Source organism: Eubalaena glacialis, chromosome 5, assembly GCF_028564815.1.
Source record: "Eubalaena glacialis isolate mEubGla1 chromosome 5, mEubGla1.1.hap2.+ XY, whole genome shotgun sequence".
NCBI classification, from domain to species: Eukaryota; Metazoa; Chordata; class Mammalia; order Artiodactyla; family Balaenidae; genus Eubalaena; species Eubalaena glacialis.
The window spans coordinates 4,430,128-4,446,934 of NC_083720.1; the positions used below are offsets into that span (position 1 = coordinate 4,430,128).

Sequence of the window (16,807 nt, forward strand, 5' to 3'; positions counted from 1 at the left end):
TGCTGCGTGCAGTCTTTCTCTAGTTGCGGCGAGCGGGGGCTATTCTTCGTTGCGGTGCGCGGGCTTCTCACTGCGGTGGTTTCTCCTGTTGCGGAGCACGGGCTCTAGGCGCGTGGGCTTCAGTAGTTGTGGCGCACGGGCTTAGTTGGTACACGGCACGTGGGATCTTCCCGGTCCCCTGCATTGGCAAGCAGATTCTTAACCACTGCGCCACCAGGGAAGCCCGTCCCCCTTTTCTTTTAAGCTGCTTTAAATAACTTGGTCAAGGGCATAGCCCGGAACTAAAGGCAGCAGTACAGCATATTGAGAAACAGCCGAGAGGTACGCCTGCTCTTCACGCTGTGGCTGTGAGCACAGCCTTTCGCCTCCCTGGACTCATCTGTAAAATGGGGTGAATAAGAAAAGTAATTTTCGGGGCTTCCCTGGTGGCGCAGTGGTTGAGAATCTGCCTGCCAATGCAGGGGACACGGGTTCGAGCCCTGGTCTGGGAAGATCCCACATGCCGCGGAGCAACTAGGCCCGTGAGCCACAACTACTGAGCCTGCGCGTCTGGAGCCTGTGCTCCGCAACAAGAGAGGCCATGATAGTGAGAGGCCTGCGCACCGCGATGAAGAGTGGCCCCCGCTAGCCGCAACTAGAGAAAGCCCTCGCACAGAAACGAAGACCCAACACAGCCAAACATAAAAAAATAAATAATTTTTTTTAAAAAGTAATTTTCAAACTAATTTCCGTGAACGTGTGCAGTCCCCTCCCATCCCTTTTCACCTAGAGCTGCGCCTGCAAAAAGCCGCTAAACCTAGAGATGGTCTCGCTTAAAGGTGATCAGCTATTTGTTTACTGTTTCACTCATCCACAGTCACTGCTAACAGGAAAACATTTAATTTTGTACACACTGACACTGGCAGTTAAAGACCCGTGGGCCGCACTGTCGTCGAGTTCCTGGGTTTTGCGTAATCGCGGCCTGGATTCGTAGCACAGTGTAGATGACAGAGGCAGCGCTGTCTACTCACCGTAGGCTCTCCCGGCCTGGCTCCAAGAGAGCTCTGGGTGTTCCGCTTCTTTCAGGGAAGGAGAGTGGCGTGAAGGGTTTTCTGCTTAACTGAAATCTATTTTAACTCCTCACAGTTTGGAGGAAAAACTGGTGTGACACGGAAATGCCACACTAAGACGTCACGGGCTGTCTGTCTGTCCCCCATCCTGATTTTGAAGGCTGGCTCATAGCATCTATGAGACTGAAAAGCTAAGGCTCCAGGGGCAGGCGGTAAAAAGCAAGCAGTGACACTATTTGGTTCTCAACCTGTTTAATATGTAAAAGGGAAATAAGAATAGTAGGCAGAGTTTCGGTTTTAATACATTCTCGGAATGTTGGCCACCCAGAGCATTATTCTGAATAGCTGATTATCTTTTGTGACTCACAAAGAGTTTAAATTCTGAAAAGACCTAATTAATTCCATGGGATTATGGTGACTAATTTATCATGAGAATTAAATATAGAAATTTAAAGGCTCCGAGCTAACAGCAGGGTAAGGACCAATGTGACAGTAATAGCTGGAGTTGATGGGATAAGAGGCAACCAATCGTAAAATTACATTTCCCTTGTAACGAAGCGTTAATACTTTAACATAAATTATACATTCATTATGGTGTTTGTTTAAAAACAGTCAAGCCTAAATAAATTCTTCATACCATCAAAAAGATACACATACTGAAAACCTGCTTAAACACAAAAGTTTTTCATTTGACAGCTCTCAGCCAGGGCCACGCACATTTACAGGGAGCTTTGCTTCTCAAGCTTCATGAAAGTCTGGCAGTCAACCATTTTATATAAAAATAAGACTAAAGTTAAAACCTCATCAAACTAGGAATCTGATGTAGAAAATCAATGACATCAGAGTAGCTAAAGCCAGTAGTTCCCAAACTTCAGCCTGCATCCTGGTCACCTGGAAGGCCAGTAAAAACACAGCTCCACGGGCCCCAGCCCTAGCGTTTCTGAGGACGGGGGCGGGGCCCGAGTACCTGAATTTCTAGCAGGTTCCCAGGGGATGCCGAGGCTGCCAGTCCAGGAACCCCAGGTGAGAGCCACTGGCTGGAACACTTGCGGACACGTAGCACGGTCTCCATCTCTCTGCTCAGCGGTAGACAGGACCCGCGCTCTGCCGGCCGCCGTTACCCTGCGGGGCGCCCGGGAGCAAGAGCGCTGCCCGCTACTGCGTGCTCACACAGACGTGCCGGGCTCCTCGTTAGGTCACAGGGAGCGCTTCCCTGCCGGCGTGCCACGCAGTTTACAACTAAAGCCATATACAGTGTATCTGAAGGGCTTACTTAATGCTGAAAATTTTACCCTAGAGGACAGAAGAACGTAAGAAGAAAGGAAAAGGCACCGTAATTAAGTCGTCCTTGGAAATGATGAGGTTTTCTTTCAAATAACTTCACTTTAACGTAACTTCAAGCCCAGACACTCTGGGAGGTAAACAGTCTTGGTAGCTGTGAGGGAGGAGAGGCAGGACGTGCCCCGGGAGGAACCGACCGCTGGGCTCTGGCCACTCCAGCAACTCTAAAGCAGGGCCTTGGACACGAGAGCCCTGAGCAGCGGGAAGACGAGGGACTCCTCCGGTTCCAGAAGGAAGGTGCCGTCCAGGTCCGCGAAAGAGCGCCCCTGGGAGCATCTCTAAACAGGGCCGGGCAGAAGCCACCTCTGAGTGTGGGTCAAAACGGTGACCCAGAGAAGCGGTGCCCAGGCCTCGCCCTCGCCAAGCTGAGCGCCTGACGCCACCCCAAGTAAGATGCAGGGCCACAGTCGCAGCGAAAGAGGTACCTGCAACCGGGGTGAAAACCCGGGGGGGAGCTAACGCCAGAACCCAGAGAACTCTCAGCCGTGAACCTTTTAAAACGAGTTCTTCCAAGTAAAATGCATGCAAGTTCTCAGAGCAGCAAAAAGCAGCCCCAGCATTCTGGCAGTCCGTGCTGGGCCCGGTGTCCCCTGAGACCCAAGGGAGCCTGCCAAGGGCCGCTGCTCCTCCCACGGTGAGCCCCCCGGGAACAAGCCGGGGCGGATTCGGGAACTACGGACGCTCCATTTGGCCAACTTGTTCCACACCAGATTCTTCCTCTCCAGTCCCTGCGGACACCCTGTCCTGTCCTTCCCCGGCCTCTCTTCCACCTGCCCTGCCCGGCCCCCATCTAAAGTGCCACGTGCCGGGCTGTGCCGGGGTGTCAGGTCACAGGGCGAAGCTGGCAGCCCGGCAGGGCAAGGCGTCCCTCTGCCCACAGCACAACAGTCATGTACCAAAGGGAAGAAACTCACAAATAAAGGGAAATTACCCAATCTCGTAATAGTCTCCAAACTGAACACTTAAAGGCAAATCGTCATCTTAAAGTATTACTTTCAGGACTAAGTTAAAATAGATACTTGTCTCCCCCACGATCCGATATAAGAGTGTTACTATTGCTTCTAAAGAGGACCATAAAAAGAATTTATATCCCCCAAAAAGAACTCAATTTGTTTAAAAAAGAGCAACGGGGAAAAAAAGCGTTTCCTCGCCCCTCCCCTACCCCCCCCTTCCCCGGTCATTTTGGCTCACAAGCTTTTCAGCATCATTCCAGGTCTCACAGCGACTCGCCTTCAGGAAGCATCCCTGGAAATCCAACCACTCTCCGTGAGGAAGTTTAAAATCCTTTTCTTCAGGACCTTGTCCAGGTAGCTGGGCAGGCGGCTTTTGGAGGGGATGCCCTGCCGCTTCTGGAGGTGGTCCTTGATGATGATGGTCTTCACGGTCACGTAGCGAGCGGGGCTCAGGTTCACGGAGCTGCAGAGCACCTTCTCGCGGTCCGACAGCAGCTCGAAGCCGGGCAGGTTCTCGATGGCGGCGAATTCGCTGTCCTTGCTGTCCTCCTTCCCCCGCTTGGAGCCGGCCGTGTTCTTGTTCTCCTTCCGCTTCTCCCGCTTGTGCCGGGCCGCCTCGTACTCGGCCGATTCCTCCATCTTGGTGATGCCGTTGCGCCGGTACCGCTGCAGCTCCCGGATCTTGGCGCGCAGCATCTTCTCCTTGTGCATGTTCTCAAACAGGTCGTCGAACTCCTTGCAGGACATGAACTGGTAGAGCGGCCGCAGCTTCAGCCGCAGCTCCTTCTCCTCCTTGGTGACCTTGCGCTTGGCCGTCTTCTCCCTCTCCTTCTTGTCCTTGCCCAGGAAGGCGGGCACCAGGTTGTAGTCGCGCGCGATGTTCTTGCGCCGCTGCCGCTCCTTGAGCTTCCGCACGTACATGTCCACGTGCGCGCGCTTCAGCTCGATCTCCACGTCGTCGTCGTCGTAGTTGACCGAGAGCCCGCTGATGAGCGTCTCGGCGTCCTGGTCGTACTCGACCTCGTAGTCGTCCCGCAGCGGCATGTAGCCCAGCTGCTGCTGCTCGGCCACCGAGATGTCTAGGGGAGGCAAGGGGGTGGTGAGGCTGGGAGACAGGGGGCCTCCACTGGGGCAGGTGTGGTCTGTCACCCGATTGGGGATGGTGTCGGGGATGCAGGCTTTCCCCAGGTTTCCGTGGATGTACATGCTTACATAATGCTCCATCACTTCCTGGGGAGTCCGGGAAGCGCCAACGTGAGCAGCCATATCCTCCTACAACGGCAAAGGTCAGAGGTCATTTCCAAAGTCAGAGTGTCAGACTCAGGGTTCGTGCGATTCCCTTAACGCTTTCACAGAGGTTCACCTGAACTACTTCCTATGGCATCATTATGGTCCCCTCCCCAGAGACACTCCTCCTGCACATTCTTTTGGGCTGGGCTGATCACGCAGAAGTCAGCGCTAGAGGGAACCTTCGAGGATTCCGCCCGTGAGAAACTGAGGACCCAGAGAGGCGCCAACGTGCGCGCGGTCACGGTGCGAGCTGGCGGCAGAGCGGGGCTGGAACCCGCGCCTGAGATCCCGACTCTGCTCCGGGCTCCCTAAGACAGCCAGCGGAGGCCCCTGGCACGGGCCGATCTGCCCGCCGCACGCCCCGCTCTCGGGGCGGCTGTCTGGCTGAGGGGCTCACAGGATGCGGGCGCACAGCCAGAGCCCTGGGGCGCCCGCCTCATCCCAGCCCACCTCTCCATTCCCAGACCAGACAACAGACGCGCCCGGGTCTCCAGCGCGCTGCCCGCCTCCCAACAGAAAGGGCTGAGGCCCGGTCTTCGACACCCCGGCCCCGAGGGTCCGCCTGTCCCTTTCCTAGGGGGCAGTCGGGTTGAGTGGGAAAGAGCCTTTCAAAGGGGAAGGCGGGCCATCACTTCTGACAGCCCCCGTGGCCTGGCGGCTGGAAACGCCCAGGCTGCAAGCAGGCGTTCATTCCTACAGAAGGTAACTGCCCGCGAACACAGGGTTATTAATGGGAGGAAATTGTACAACTCCCTCAATCTTTTCCTTCTGCCAAGAGGCCTCTTCCTCAAAGTCAACCGCTAAAGCCACTTCAGAAAGTAACTGCCCAAAATGCACACTCATTCACCGGCAGCCACTCAGCACCCCGCCCGCCTCGCTCACCCCGCGCTCTGCCCTCCCGGCTCTGGCAGCCGCCGGGGCGCCACACAGGCTGCCTTCCGCCCCAGAAACGCGCGCCCCCCCGCCCCCCGAGATCGGGATGGTCCCTGCACCCCCAAAGGCCAAACTGGAACCCAAGAAACCAGCCAGTCTCCTCGGGCTGACGCTGCTGACAAACTGGGCATGAAGGGTAGGGAAGCATTAGGAAGGATTCCTGGCACAGTGACCAGACCCAGCGTCCCTCCCGGAGGTGCTGCGCAGAGGGCGGGGCTGAAAGGCACCGGAACAAAGAAGGCAGGACCAGGACCTAACTGCAAGGCCTCTTTCTGAGCACCATGCAGGGAAAAGGGAGGACCAGAGCTAAAGCTAGACTCTGTCTCATGGAGAAACTACATGGTTTCTTCTTTAAAAATCACTCTTAGCGGGCTTCCCTGGTGGCACAGTGGTTGGGAATCCGCCTGCCAATGCAGGGGACACGGGTTCGAGCCCTGGTCCGGGAAGACCCCACATGCTGCGGAGCAACTAAGCCCGTGCGCCACAACTACTGAGCCTGCGCTCTAGAGCCCGCGAGCCACAACTACTGAGCCCGCGAGCCACAGCTACAGAGCCTGCGCTCTAGAGCCCGTGCTCCACAACAAGAGAAGCCACCGCAATGAGAAGCCTGCGCACAGCAACAAAGAGTAGCCCCCGCTCGCCACAACCAGAGAAAGCCCGTGCGCAGCAACGAAGACCCAACACAGCCAAAAATAAATAAAATAAAATAAATAAATTTATAAAAAAAAAAAAAAAGACACTCAAAAAAAAAAATCACTCTTAGCATCAACTCTGTCATTATCCTTCCCCAGGAAGCATTTCATCCAAAAAACAACAAAACAAAAGCAAGTCACAACCATTCCCAACAGCTACTGTCACTGACCCAGGCTGGCCACTCCCTCCTCGGAGCCTTGAGTCCCACAGTAAAGGAGCAGGAGGCCCCCCTCAGCGGCCGGTGAGGCTCTCGTGGACGGTAACGGTCTTCCCCCGACTCCACCTTGGGGCCCAGGAGCCCGTGTGACACACTGGGAAGACTGTCCCTGACCCACGCCCTTTCGGGAGCATGTCACCCTGGTGAGCGTGTCTGGGGAGCGGGATTGCCCGCCTGCGCCTGGTCTGAGCTGCCAGCTCCGGGAGCCGTGCCCCTCAGCCTCTCCCCCTCACCGCAGCTTCCACCCAGGCTGCGTGGGTAGGAACTTGGGCCCCCGATCTGGGCCCCGTCCCTGGTCCGGTGCAGACCTGCTGTGAGAGCTCTGCCCTCCAGCAAGTCTGCTGTCCGCCCTGAACCCCAGCGACCTGCCTCCCAGAAATCATCAGATGCTCAGAGCACCACACTGAGGGTAAAATTTAAACCCTGAAAGAACAGAAGGACGCTCGGCAGCAAAGCTGCATCTGACCAAACCAAGGTATTTTTATTGATCTGAGGTTCTCTCCATCAATCCCGACACTGGGAACAGAGAGCAGAGGCTGTGGAGGCAGCAAGGAAGCCCGGGGGCCGCAGGCCGGGGATGCACGGCGCGTCCTCCCGGCGAGGGCTCTCGGGACCTCACCAGCGTTTGCTCCCACGTGGGGCAGCTGAAAACGCACGCAGCAGAAGGGTGTGTTCACGCTGCTGCCCTCGTGCCCAAACGGCTGGGAGACAGAAAGCTCTCCGCCTGTGGTGCATCAGACACCTTCTAAGGACACACGACTCCAGCCCCGTCCCCCAGGGCATCGGGTGGGGTTGGCAGGGGGCCACTTCACTGCACACCTTCTTATGACTTAGCGTTTTCAATGTTATGAACGTACTGCCCATTTTTAAAACTAAGGAAAAGTCCCAAGCAGAGGGAAGCATCAGGAGAGGGGACCCTGGTCGGCTCTGTTCACCACTGTGAGGCCAGGGCCCGGCAGCCAACCCCAAATTACAGACGCCCCACAAGCACCGGGCCAGCACTCCCCACAGGTGTCCCGGGCCCAGAGACACGGAAGGAAGCGTGCAGCCCCAGAGCGGACGAGACGTGGCAGCTACCTCAGCGGGGGTGCTGGTGGGACCCCGGGCCTGTCCTTGCGTGAGCTAATGGCTCTGGGCCAATGCTGGCTTCCTGCACTGAGCGGATGCAGATGCTCACATTTCGGGAGGGATTCTGTGTGCTGGTTTTTCACTTCTTTCGAGTAAAACTGCAAGTATTTTTTAAGTAAAGTTAAATTCTGCCTCAATTCTCTGTTTACACAGGTCTAAGATTTTCATCCAAAATGTTTAAAGGAGAAACATACAGAGCCCTTAAAAGACACAGCTCTTGTGTTCCGGGGGGCGACACCCCAACGCTTCCGTGGCTCCACGCCTTGCTCTGCAAATATCCACACTCCCGCGGCTGCGTGCAGGCCAGGCGGGCGGCCTGGGTTCCCAGCCCCGCCGGGCAAGCGGGCCACACAGCTGTGGGCCCTGCGCTGACTCCTCAGTTATCCAGCTCCTCTTCAGGTAACAAAGGGGGTCTCTGGCTCCAGATGGACCCGGGCGATGGGTATTTAGGCAGCCACAGATCAGTGGGGCTAGCGCCCTGTCACCAGGAGCCCAGGGACCCCCGTCAGCAATCACGTCAGCCACTGCCTAAGGAAGGCCGCCGCTGGGAGAGACACTGGCTGCCAGCTACTGCTGAGAGAATCGCCCCCCCAGGGCCACCACATTAGCTCAATGAGCAGTGAAAAAGGCCCAGGAAAGCACGCAAGATCTTAGTTTCCAAGGACCCTCAAACAGTGAGGGTCATAATGGAATAGTCTAAATGACAGCGATGACCCAGCTCTGATTCTAATAGGAGTCCACAGAAGGTAGACAGGTTCAGGGAAGCGAAACCACAGTAATGAACATATTTTAAAAGATGATGGTTAAAAACAGCAACAGCACTCCTACCACAGGCCCAGCACCCTGCTCGTCACACCCTTCAATCTTCACGTGTCAGTGGTCACACAAGTGAGAGAAGTGGCCCATCACCACGTTATAGCGTCCCATGTGACAGCAGGAGGGTGAATGGGAGGGAAGTTCTTTCCCTCACATGTTCAAGGTCAAAGTTGTTGCTTAATCCAGATAGATGGATAGACAGATGGACAGAGGATGGATGGATGAAGGCACAGATGAACAGAAGGATGGACAGACGGACAGACAGACGGGTGGGCAGGCAGAAGCAACAAAAGTGAGTTTGGGGGAAAGAGATTTGAAGAGAAAGTTCACTTCAAGTACAACTAGAACTAAACAAGGAACACAGCTGTATCCTGCGGTTGGCTCCGCTCCCGCCGCAGCACGCAGTAACACACCGGTAAGCAGCCCAAAGTCTAACGCTAAATGCTTAGAAAAAAAGAGACTCCCATCTTTGCAAAAAGGTAAAGAGAGTTAAGTATGCTGCTTCCTGAAGTCCTCAGAAAAATAAAGGAAAACGTGTTGCTCAGACACTGAACTGGGCCCGTGAGGTCTACTTTCCAAGGTCACTAGACCCAGGCCAGGATGCAGCCTCTCCAGGAGAGGAAGGGGGCCCCAGTGGGCAACAGCTCCCCCAGGCTCTCTGGCTGCTCTGCACGCCCTCCGGCCTTTCCAGGCGCACTCATGCCAGCCGGCAGCACCTGAGCAGGGAAAGGAAGAAAGAACAGTCCAGAGAACCGGCAGCACTGTGGGCCGGCCCGCTCCCGCCAGCGGGGCTGCCTCGGGGTCTCTCCCCTCCGTGCTGGCCGCTCTCGCCCGAGGCGGCCTCTGCCCCTCCTGACCTGAAGGTCTGCTCGGCGGGCTGCTGTGCCGACATCCTCCACACAAATGCCAACCATTCTCCACGTGCACAGGCTGGGGCCGGGCTTCGTGACCCACTCCTGCCTCCACCCCTTCACTGCGCAGTAACTCAGACGAATCACTTCTCTGTGCCTCAGTCTCCTTGTCTGAATTACGGAGGTAATGCCACCACCTCCTTCACGGGACAGAAGGGGGAGTTAATGAGGTAACACACGCACAGTGCTTAGCCCAGTGTCGGGCACAGTTTGCCCCCACGGATGTTGGCTACTGTTACTACTACGAAGCTGTCAGCGTCACTTCCACAACCTGTGTTTATTCTCAAGACCCAGATCATCTCCTCCAGGGAGGCTTCGATGATCCCCAGAACTAGGTTCAGATTCTGGCTCAATTACTTACTAGCGTGGGATCCTTATCCTCTCAACCTCTGCTTCTTGATCTGTAATTCCTCCTCTTAAAGGGTTTGGTCAGGATAAAACAAAAATCATCATGAATAGTAACAGTTAACGTGTACGAGCCTTTGCATCTGTCACCTCATTTCATCCTCCTAGCAGTTCCCACGAGGTACCATGACTTTTACTCCCCACGTTTTACGGACTGGGAGAATAACCCTAGGTGAAGCTACCCCCCAGGGCACCGGCCGGCACTCGCCCACCCAGTGGCGCAGGGCACACCAAGAGCAGGCCGTGCAGTCAACTGCTTTCTGAGACGTTCAAAAGGCAGCGCAAGGCCCCGCCGCCGGGCTCCCGCTCTCCTTTCCATACGGACCGCATCACAGAAGTGCGGCCACGGCTCCCTCTCTGACCTCCGGGATGTGTGAGGGCACTGCACGACCTACTTCTTCCCGGGCAGAGAATTCAGTCCAATCTCTGTGCACAAACCAGTGCCTTTAACAGAACGACTGTCTCTAGCGTCACAGAGCACCCCTTCCTGTGCAGGCTGGCGGTTCTGCTCTAGAGCATCCTGAAGAGCGCACATCCTTTCTCGGCGGCAGCGTCTGCCTGGGAGGTGGAGGTCCGGAGGCCAGCTTCGCTCCGGAGGCTCAGGGGCCAGGCCTGGAGCGGGCGTGCGCTGCATCTCCCGAGAGAGGCACGGCTCCAGCTTCCTTTTTCTTTAAGGGAAGACGCCTCAAGGGGACAGAAGCAACCCAGCAGCCCCAGGGGCTGGGGCAGAGACCCCGGGAGCAGCCAGGATGCCACAGGGGCCCCGGGGCAGCAGAGAGTGAGTGGCCTGCGGGGCCGGGAGAGAGCGGGGTCCAGGGCGGACTCAGAGCCCAGAGGGCGCTCTGCGGCCGGCTCCCCCGATGGCTCTCCTCGCGCCCAGAGGAGCGCCCGGGCCGCCCGCCACCGGGACAAAGGGCCAGAGCCTGTGACAGGGACGCGAGCAGGAGCCCGGGCACCGGCCTCCCTCAGTCACTCCTTACACTCGTCCGCCTGCCCCGTGGACTAAACCTGGGCTTCGGACCCGGACCTGGACCCGGACCCAGACCTGCAGCCCCGCCTGGGCCTCTGCGCCCCCACATGCGCGTGTGCCCTTCTCCCGGACTGGCTACGAGGACCCCGGGCCGGGCCAGCCCCCTGCGCCGGAGCCCCGCGCGCTCACACGGGGCCCTGGACGCGGCCATTGCCTCCTCCGGCCCCGGCCGGTCACCTTTTACAGTGAAGAGAACAGCCCGCCTGCCTCTGGGGGCTGGGAGGACGCCCTGGGCCGCCCACCCTGCATCGTAGGCCCCAGACCTTCCCCTGCCTTCCAGCCCGACCCCTCCTCCGGGATGCGCTGCTGTCCGGGTCAGGGCCGCCTCCGACCGCAGAGGTTGGTGACTAACACGGGTCTCTCGTCTGTGCTTCCAGGTCATCAGCCACTCCAGGGGCCCTGTTTCCCTGGGCCACCAATCCTGTCTGCTAGGTTCTTTAGCTGGAAAGTTCTGTAAGCCTCCCCCCAGTTCCAGGTTCCCTGTCCACCTCCCTAAACTCACTCAGGATTCACCAGCTCACACAGGGGACTGGCCCTCAAGGGGACTAAAGCCTCTCAGGTCAAATCAGGCTACCTGTGAAAGAGCTTGAAAAAGCTGTGTGCCCCACTGCAAAAAAACAGCATGGCAGGTCCTCAAAAAAATTACACAGATCCAGCAATTCCACCTCCTGGTATTTACCCAAAATAATAAGGACTCCAGGAGATATCTGTACACCTACGTTCACTGCAGCATCATTCCCAACAGCCAAAAGTGGAAGCAACCGAAGTGCCCATCGATGGAAGACTGGATAAACAAAAGGTGGTACATCCACACAATGAAGTATTATTCAGCCTTAAAGAGGAAGGAAGTCCTGACACCTGCTACAACACTGACGAACCTGGGGAACATTATCCTAAGTGAAGCAAGCCAGTCACGAAAGCACAAACATTATTACATGAACCCACTTACGTGAGGTCCCTAGGACAGGCAAACCCATAGGGACACAAAGTAGAAGAGCAACTACGAGGGGCTGGGGGAGGTGGAAACGGGGGACAGAGTTTCTGTCTGCGAAGATGTTCTGGGGATGATGGTGGTGATGGCTGCCCAACGTGAATGTACTCACGCCACCGAACTGGACACTTACAAATGCTTAAAATGGCAAAGTTTATGTCATGTATGTTTTACCACAATAAAAATATATACTTTTTTTTAAATAATAGAAGTTTTAAAAGTCACACGCCTGGGCTTCCCTGGTGGCGCAGTGGTTGAGAATCTGCCTGCCAATGCAGGGGACACGGGTTCGAGCCCTGGTCTGGGAAGATCCCACATGCCGCGGAGCAACTGGGCCCGTGAGCCACAACTACTGAGCCTGCGCGTCCGGAGCCTGTGCTCCGCAACAAGAGAGGCCGCGACAGTGAGAGGCCCGCGCACCGCGATGAAGAGTGGCCCCCGCTCGCCGCAACTTGAGAAAGCCCTCGCACAGAAACGAAGACCCAACACAGCAAAAAAAAAAAAAAAAAAAAAAAAAAAAATATATATATATATATATATATATATATATATATATATATATATATAAAAGGCACACGCCTTACTCCACATCAGTGGTTTTTAAGTAGGGTCCCTGGGCCAGCAGCAGCATCACCTGTGAAGTGGTTAGAAATGCAGATTCTCACACCAAGCCTCAGACCTGCTGACTTCAGAACCCGGAGGGGGAGGGGGGACAGGATTCGTGTTTAACAAGCCGTCCAGGGTATTCTCAATCCCACTGCTCTGCATAACCGTATTCATTCTAGCTGGTTTCTCCATCCAGGCTCTTCCCTCCGCCTCCTCCCCATTCTTAATGGCAATTAAGAACCCCGCTGTCGGGAGGCTCACAGGATGGACTTACCCGTTCCCACCAGCATACAGAAGGGACTTTCGCCTGGTTGAGAAGGTGACCGTTCTCATGGTCCCCAAACGAGGCTCTGCTGACCCACTGCATTAGGACTCCCTGAGAATGTCTGTAAACACCTATTTCCAGACCTCACCCAGGGGCTACTCTGTGCACCTAGCACAGGGGCTGACACAAAACGGGCCCCAAGTAAGTGCCGGATGAACAAATGAACCAACGACTGCACAGCGCAGCGATCACCTACATAGCCGGCATCACCCGGCTGCCGGATGCCTACTGTCATCTACAAGAGTAAAACTCCTTGTTCAGGACATTCCACCTGCCTCCGATAATTAGGCCGAATGTATGTGCACAAGCACAAGCCCCCGCAGAGCCCAAAGAGAACTTCGCATCCTTTTTCAATTTGAAATCTAGCTTCAAGGCCAGCTTGAACCCCACCTCCTCCTAGAGTCCTCCTGACCACCGTCTGTCTGCAGGAGCCCGGGCCTCCCTCAAGCTGTTCGATGCTCCAGCAACCAATCAACACACGTAGACTATTTCACCCTTGTGTTTACGTCTGTGTCTGCGTTCCCGTAGGATCCGTGTCTCATTCTGAATCTGCACAGCGTCCACCACACGACCGGCTGCCCTGGGGGGAGGAGGTCTCAATACCCACGGTGATGAGCCCCTGTGGGCCCACCCGCCAGCCCTGCCCCGGTCTCACCGTCACAGCTGTGTGTCCCCCCGACCCCCGCGGCTCGTCCCCAAACCCTCCCGGCCTTACTGCCGGCACCCCTCGGCCGGGCCCGCAGCCCCGGGACGCGGCGTGAGCAGATGGCCCGGGCGTCACGGCGGCCTGTCCCCACGAAGTCCCCACGACCCCGCGCTCACACGAACCATCGGAGAGATCGGAATGAAGGGTGTCACCTTCCTCTGCGCCACCGTCCCCACTGCCTTTCTCCACACTCCACACTCGGCCCGTGAAAGCCGGTTCCTGCAGCCGCCCCGCCCCACCCACTCACCTCCCGCCGAGCCGGGTCCAGACCTGGCTCCCGCGTCCCTCTATACCCCAGGAGGTTAGTTAAGGCCCAGGCTCCAGGGTCAGGCCTGTGTCTACACCCTGGCTCCACCGCGTGGAAAGCTGGGGCATCCTGCACGAGTACTTTAAGTTCTCGGAGTCGCTGTTCTTCAGCTGTAAACTGAGAGCCACCCCACAGGGCTGCTGGGAGGAGCGTCACCCAGAACCGGCGCTCGCTAACGAAGGCAAGCGTGGGACACGCCGCTTACGAGCGCACACCTGGAAACGACACACATCTCAGAGCAGCAGAGGAGCTTCTGATGACGCACAGTGAAGCTCAGGGTAAAGCAGCCCCAAAGAGCACAGCTACAGACACTAGAGCCGGCGCCTCGGCGTGGCCTGTGGACCTCCAGGCCTGGCTAGCCTCCCCCAGAACCCACCACCGGTTCAGCAGGGAGAAGCACCCGGCTTTGTCTCTTGTAACAGCTGAGCCTGCTGCCAGCCGGGAGTCGGAATCTGCATTTTTAACAAGCTCCCCAGGTGATTCATGTGCAAGTTAAAGTTTGAAAAGTACTGCTTTCGAGAACGCCCTCCCAGCTTCCTCCGATACACTACAAATGTTTTAGTCCCCGGCTTGTTTTTCGAGTATTTTCCACAGTGCTGCAGGGCAGGCAGTGCAGACAGTGCAGCTAGGAGCACGGACTCTGAAGTCAAACTATTCAGTTTAAAACCTGCTGCACTGGGCTGCTGGGAAGATCTCACAAGAAACGCAGGAGAGCTCAGCACGGTGGCTGGCACCCAGCAAGGCTCTTGGTCCACGCTAGCTATTTTGAGCTCCTGCTGTAGAGATAAGAGCTGCAAGAATAAGTGGGGAAGGGAAGGCTCTCTAAGGCACTGATATATAAGAAGAAAGACCAGTCACGAGCCCTGATCTGGCGGAAGAACTCTCTAAGCAGAAGAACTAAAAAATGATCAAGGAGGATAGCAGCTGGGCTCCCAGGGGTAGGTAGGTACTATAAGGCCTGCAGGCCCTCAAGTTTCATCTCCAGAAAACTGGAAGCCACTGAAAGCTGATGTGACGTGACGTGTCCTCAAAGATCACTCTGATCCTGTTGCCTGGAATGGGCTGCAGGGCACAAGCATGAAGCAGAGAGGCCAGTAAGGAGGCTCCCAAAGTGGTCGGGCGAGAGATAAACATCAGCCTGGACTAAGGCTGTGACAAGTGGTTAGATTCTGGAAATATTCTGAAGACAGGGCTGCTACTGAACTGGACCCAGAAGGCCCTGAGGATGGTTCTTCATTTGTAGCCCGAGTAACTGCTCGAGGTGTGAGATCTGGGTCAAGAAACGTCGAGATGTCCGGGAGATAAGCACGAGGATGTCAGGGATGGGTTCACGATCGAAAGCTGGAGCTCAGGGCACAACTCCAGGCTCAGGACCAAATGCTCACAACACTGTAAGCCCCTGCAGACCCAGGTGAAGCCTTTCTGTAACATGCACAGAGCAGATGCTCAATACACATCAATAAATGGCATTTCAGGACAAAGTGAGAAGGAAGGTTTTGGCGGGTGGCCATCATGATGCTGGTGCCTAGGTGAGAATTTGTACAGCAGCGTCTCTAAGGAGTTGGGGAGAAGAGTAAAGATTCCAGGGCTGTGGAACGGGTACTGGTCCCTGAAGACTGGCTCACTTTATAGAAACAAAAGCAGACATAAATAAAGGCAGGGTGTGTTTGGGAATGTGGGGAGAAGTGTGGAATGTCTTCCAGTAAGCCCAGGAGGAGGGGCGTACGGTCGGTCCTTGGTATCCGTGGGTTCAACCCCGCTTCGCCATTTTATACAAGGGACTGAGTACTGGAGGACTTTGGTGGCCTGGGAGGGTTCTGAAACGCATCCCCCATGGATACTGAGGGCCGGCTGTACTGCTGGAGAAGTGGCAGCAAGATGAAACACTGGTTCGGGGAAGCTGGGGGACCATCAAGTGGAAGGGTCTGGAAATCTGGGGAGCTGGGGTCAGGTCTCTCCTCCCTACTTCTCACAATGCCTGGAGGTGGCCGCACATCCTTGGCGGTTGCGGCCCAGAGTACAGCCAGGCTTTCCCCTTCTAATAGGGATGAGAGCTTCCTCCTGCAGAGTGAAAAGAGCGCTCCTCAGGGACCACCTAGAGAAGCGCCGCCACGTCTCTCTCTCTCAAGGAGCCCGATGTAAACGAATCCAGTCCAGCTCTCGCCTTTTCTTCTCAGATGAGTGTCCCCACAGAAACCTCCTGACAGAGGAAGAGACCAAAACCCAGGACGGGACGCTCCTGTGGCGGAACCCACTGAGCCCTCCTCACACGAGGTCCTGGTGTCGCAGGGACGCCAGGATGAACAAGTGCCTGGCAGGGGACACAGGCCACAAAGCGAGCGGGGCCATGAGGGCAAGGTGAGCGCCTGCGAGGCGGTGGGAGAGGCCGCGGGGCCGTGTGGAGCTCGTCTGGCCTTCACCACCACTGTCCTCCAGGCAAAACCAACTCCTTCCTCGGGCGCCTACTGCTGTCAAGTCTGCGGACCTGCCTGTGTCCCCCGACTCCCACTCCGTCCGGTGTCTCGCCCAAGGGGTGCACTCGGCAGACACCTACGGAAGTAATCCCAAAGGCGGGGAAAACGGCCCTGGTGTCAGACAGCCACGGTCCGAATCCCCGCTCCGCTACTTCCTGCTGTGTGACCTTGGGCGGGTGGCTTAACCTCTCGGCGCCGGGTCTGGGGCGTGAACTGGCCCTGTCCCCCCGGCCCTCCGCGGCCGCGCCGAACCCGCAGGTGCGCCGGCCTCCCGGCCCGCTGCTCACCCAGTTTCCGAAGCCGAACTGCTCGATGGCATCCAGCAAAAGCTGCTCCTCGCGGCTGGTCCAGCCGCCCTCGGCCTCGGGCCCCCACAGCGTGAAGCGCCCGCCGTCCACCAGCTGGTAGCCGTGGTAGCGGCGGTGGTGGCCGATCTCGGCGCCGGCCGAGAAGCACTCGGGGCACAGCTCGATGTCCTGGCACTCGGTGCAGCGGAAGCGCAGCGGGCTCACCTCGGCCAGGCAGTACACGCAGTACTTCTTACCGAGCTCCGCCATCTTCCCCCGCCCGCCGCCCGCGCCCGCCGCCGCCGCGACCGCCGTCAGCGCGCCGCCGCCCGGGCCCGCCGCCGC

The 16,807-nt window shown here is 56.9% G+C and overlaps 1 protein-coding gene across 1 annotated transcript; it reads right to left on the reverse strand.

Annotated features, from left to right (window-relative positions):
• Window positions 1-1,292: 1,292 nt before the first annotated feature.
• On the reverse strand, window positions 1,293-16,747 carry TADA2B (transcriptional adaptor 2B). The gene is made up of 2 exons (XM_061191945.1): window positions 16,463-16,747; window positions 1,293-4,615 (listed from the first exon to the last, which is right to left on the reverse strand). Exons 1-2 carry the CDS (start codon window positions 16,730-16,732, stop codon window positions 3,623-3,625), a joined length of 1,263 nt encoding a protein of 420 aa, XP_061047928.1. The 5' UTR covers window positions 16,733-16,747; the 3' UTR covers window positions 1,293-3,622.
• Window positions 16,748-16,807: the final 60 nt, after the last annotated feature.

What these genes read in the sequence shown, in the direction of transcription:
- TADA2B (XM_061191945.1), bottom strand. Translation starts at nt 16,732, where the DNA reads ATGGCGGAGCTCGGTAAGAAGTACTGCGTGTACTGCCTGGCCGAGGTG. An exon ending in AGTTCGGCTTCGGAAACTGG is followed by an intron (nt 4,616 to 16,462) that starts GTGAGCAGCGGG and finishes TTGCCGTTGTAG; the next exon opens with GAGGATATGGCTGCTCACGT.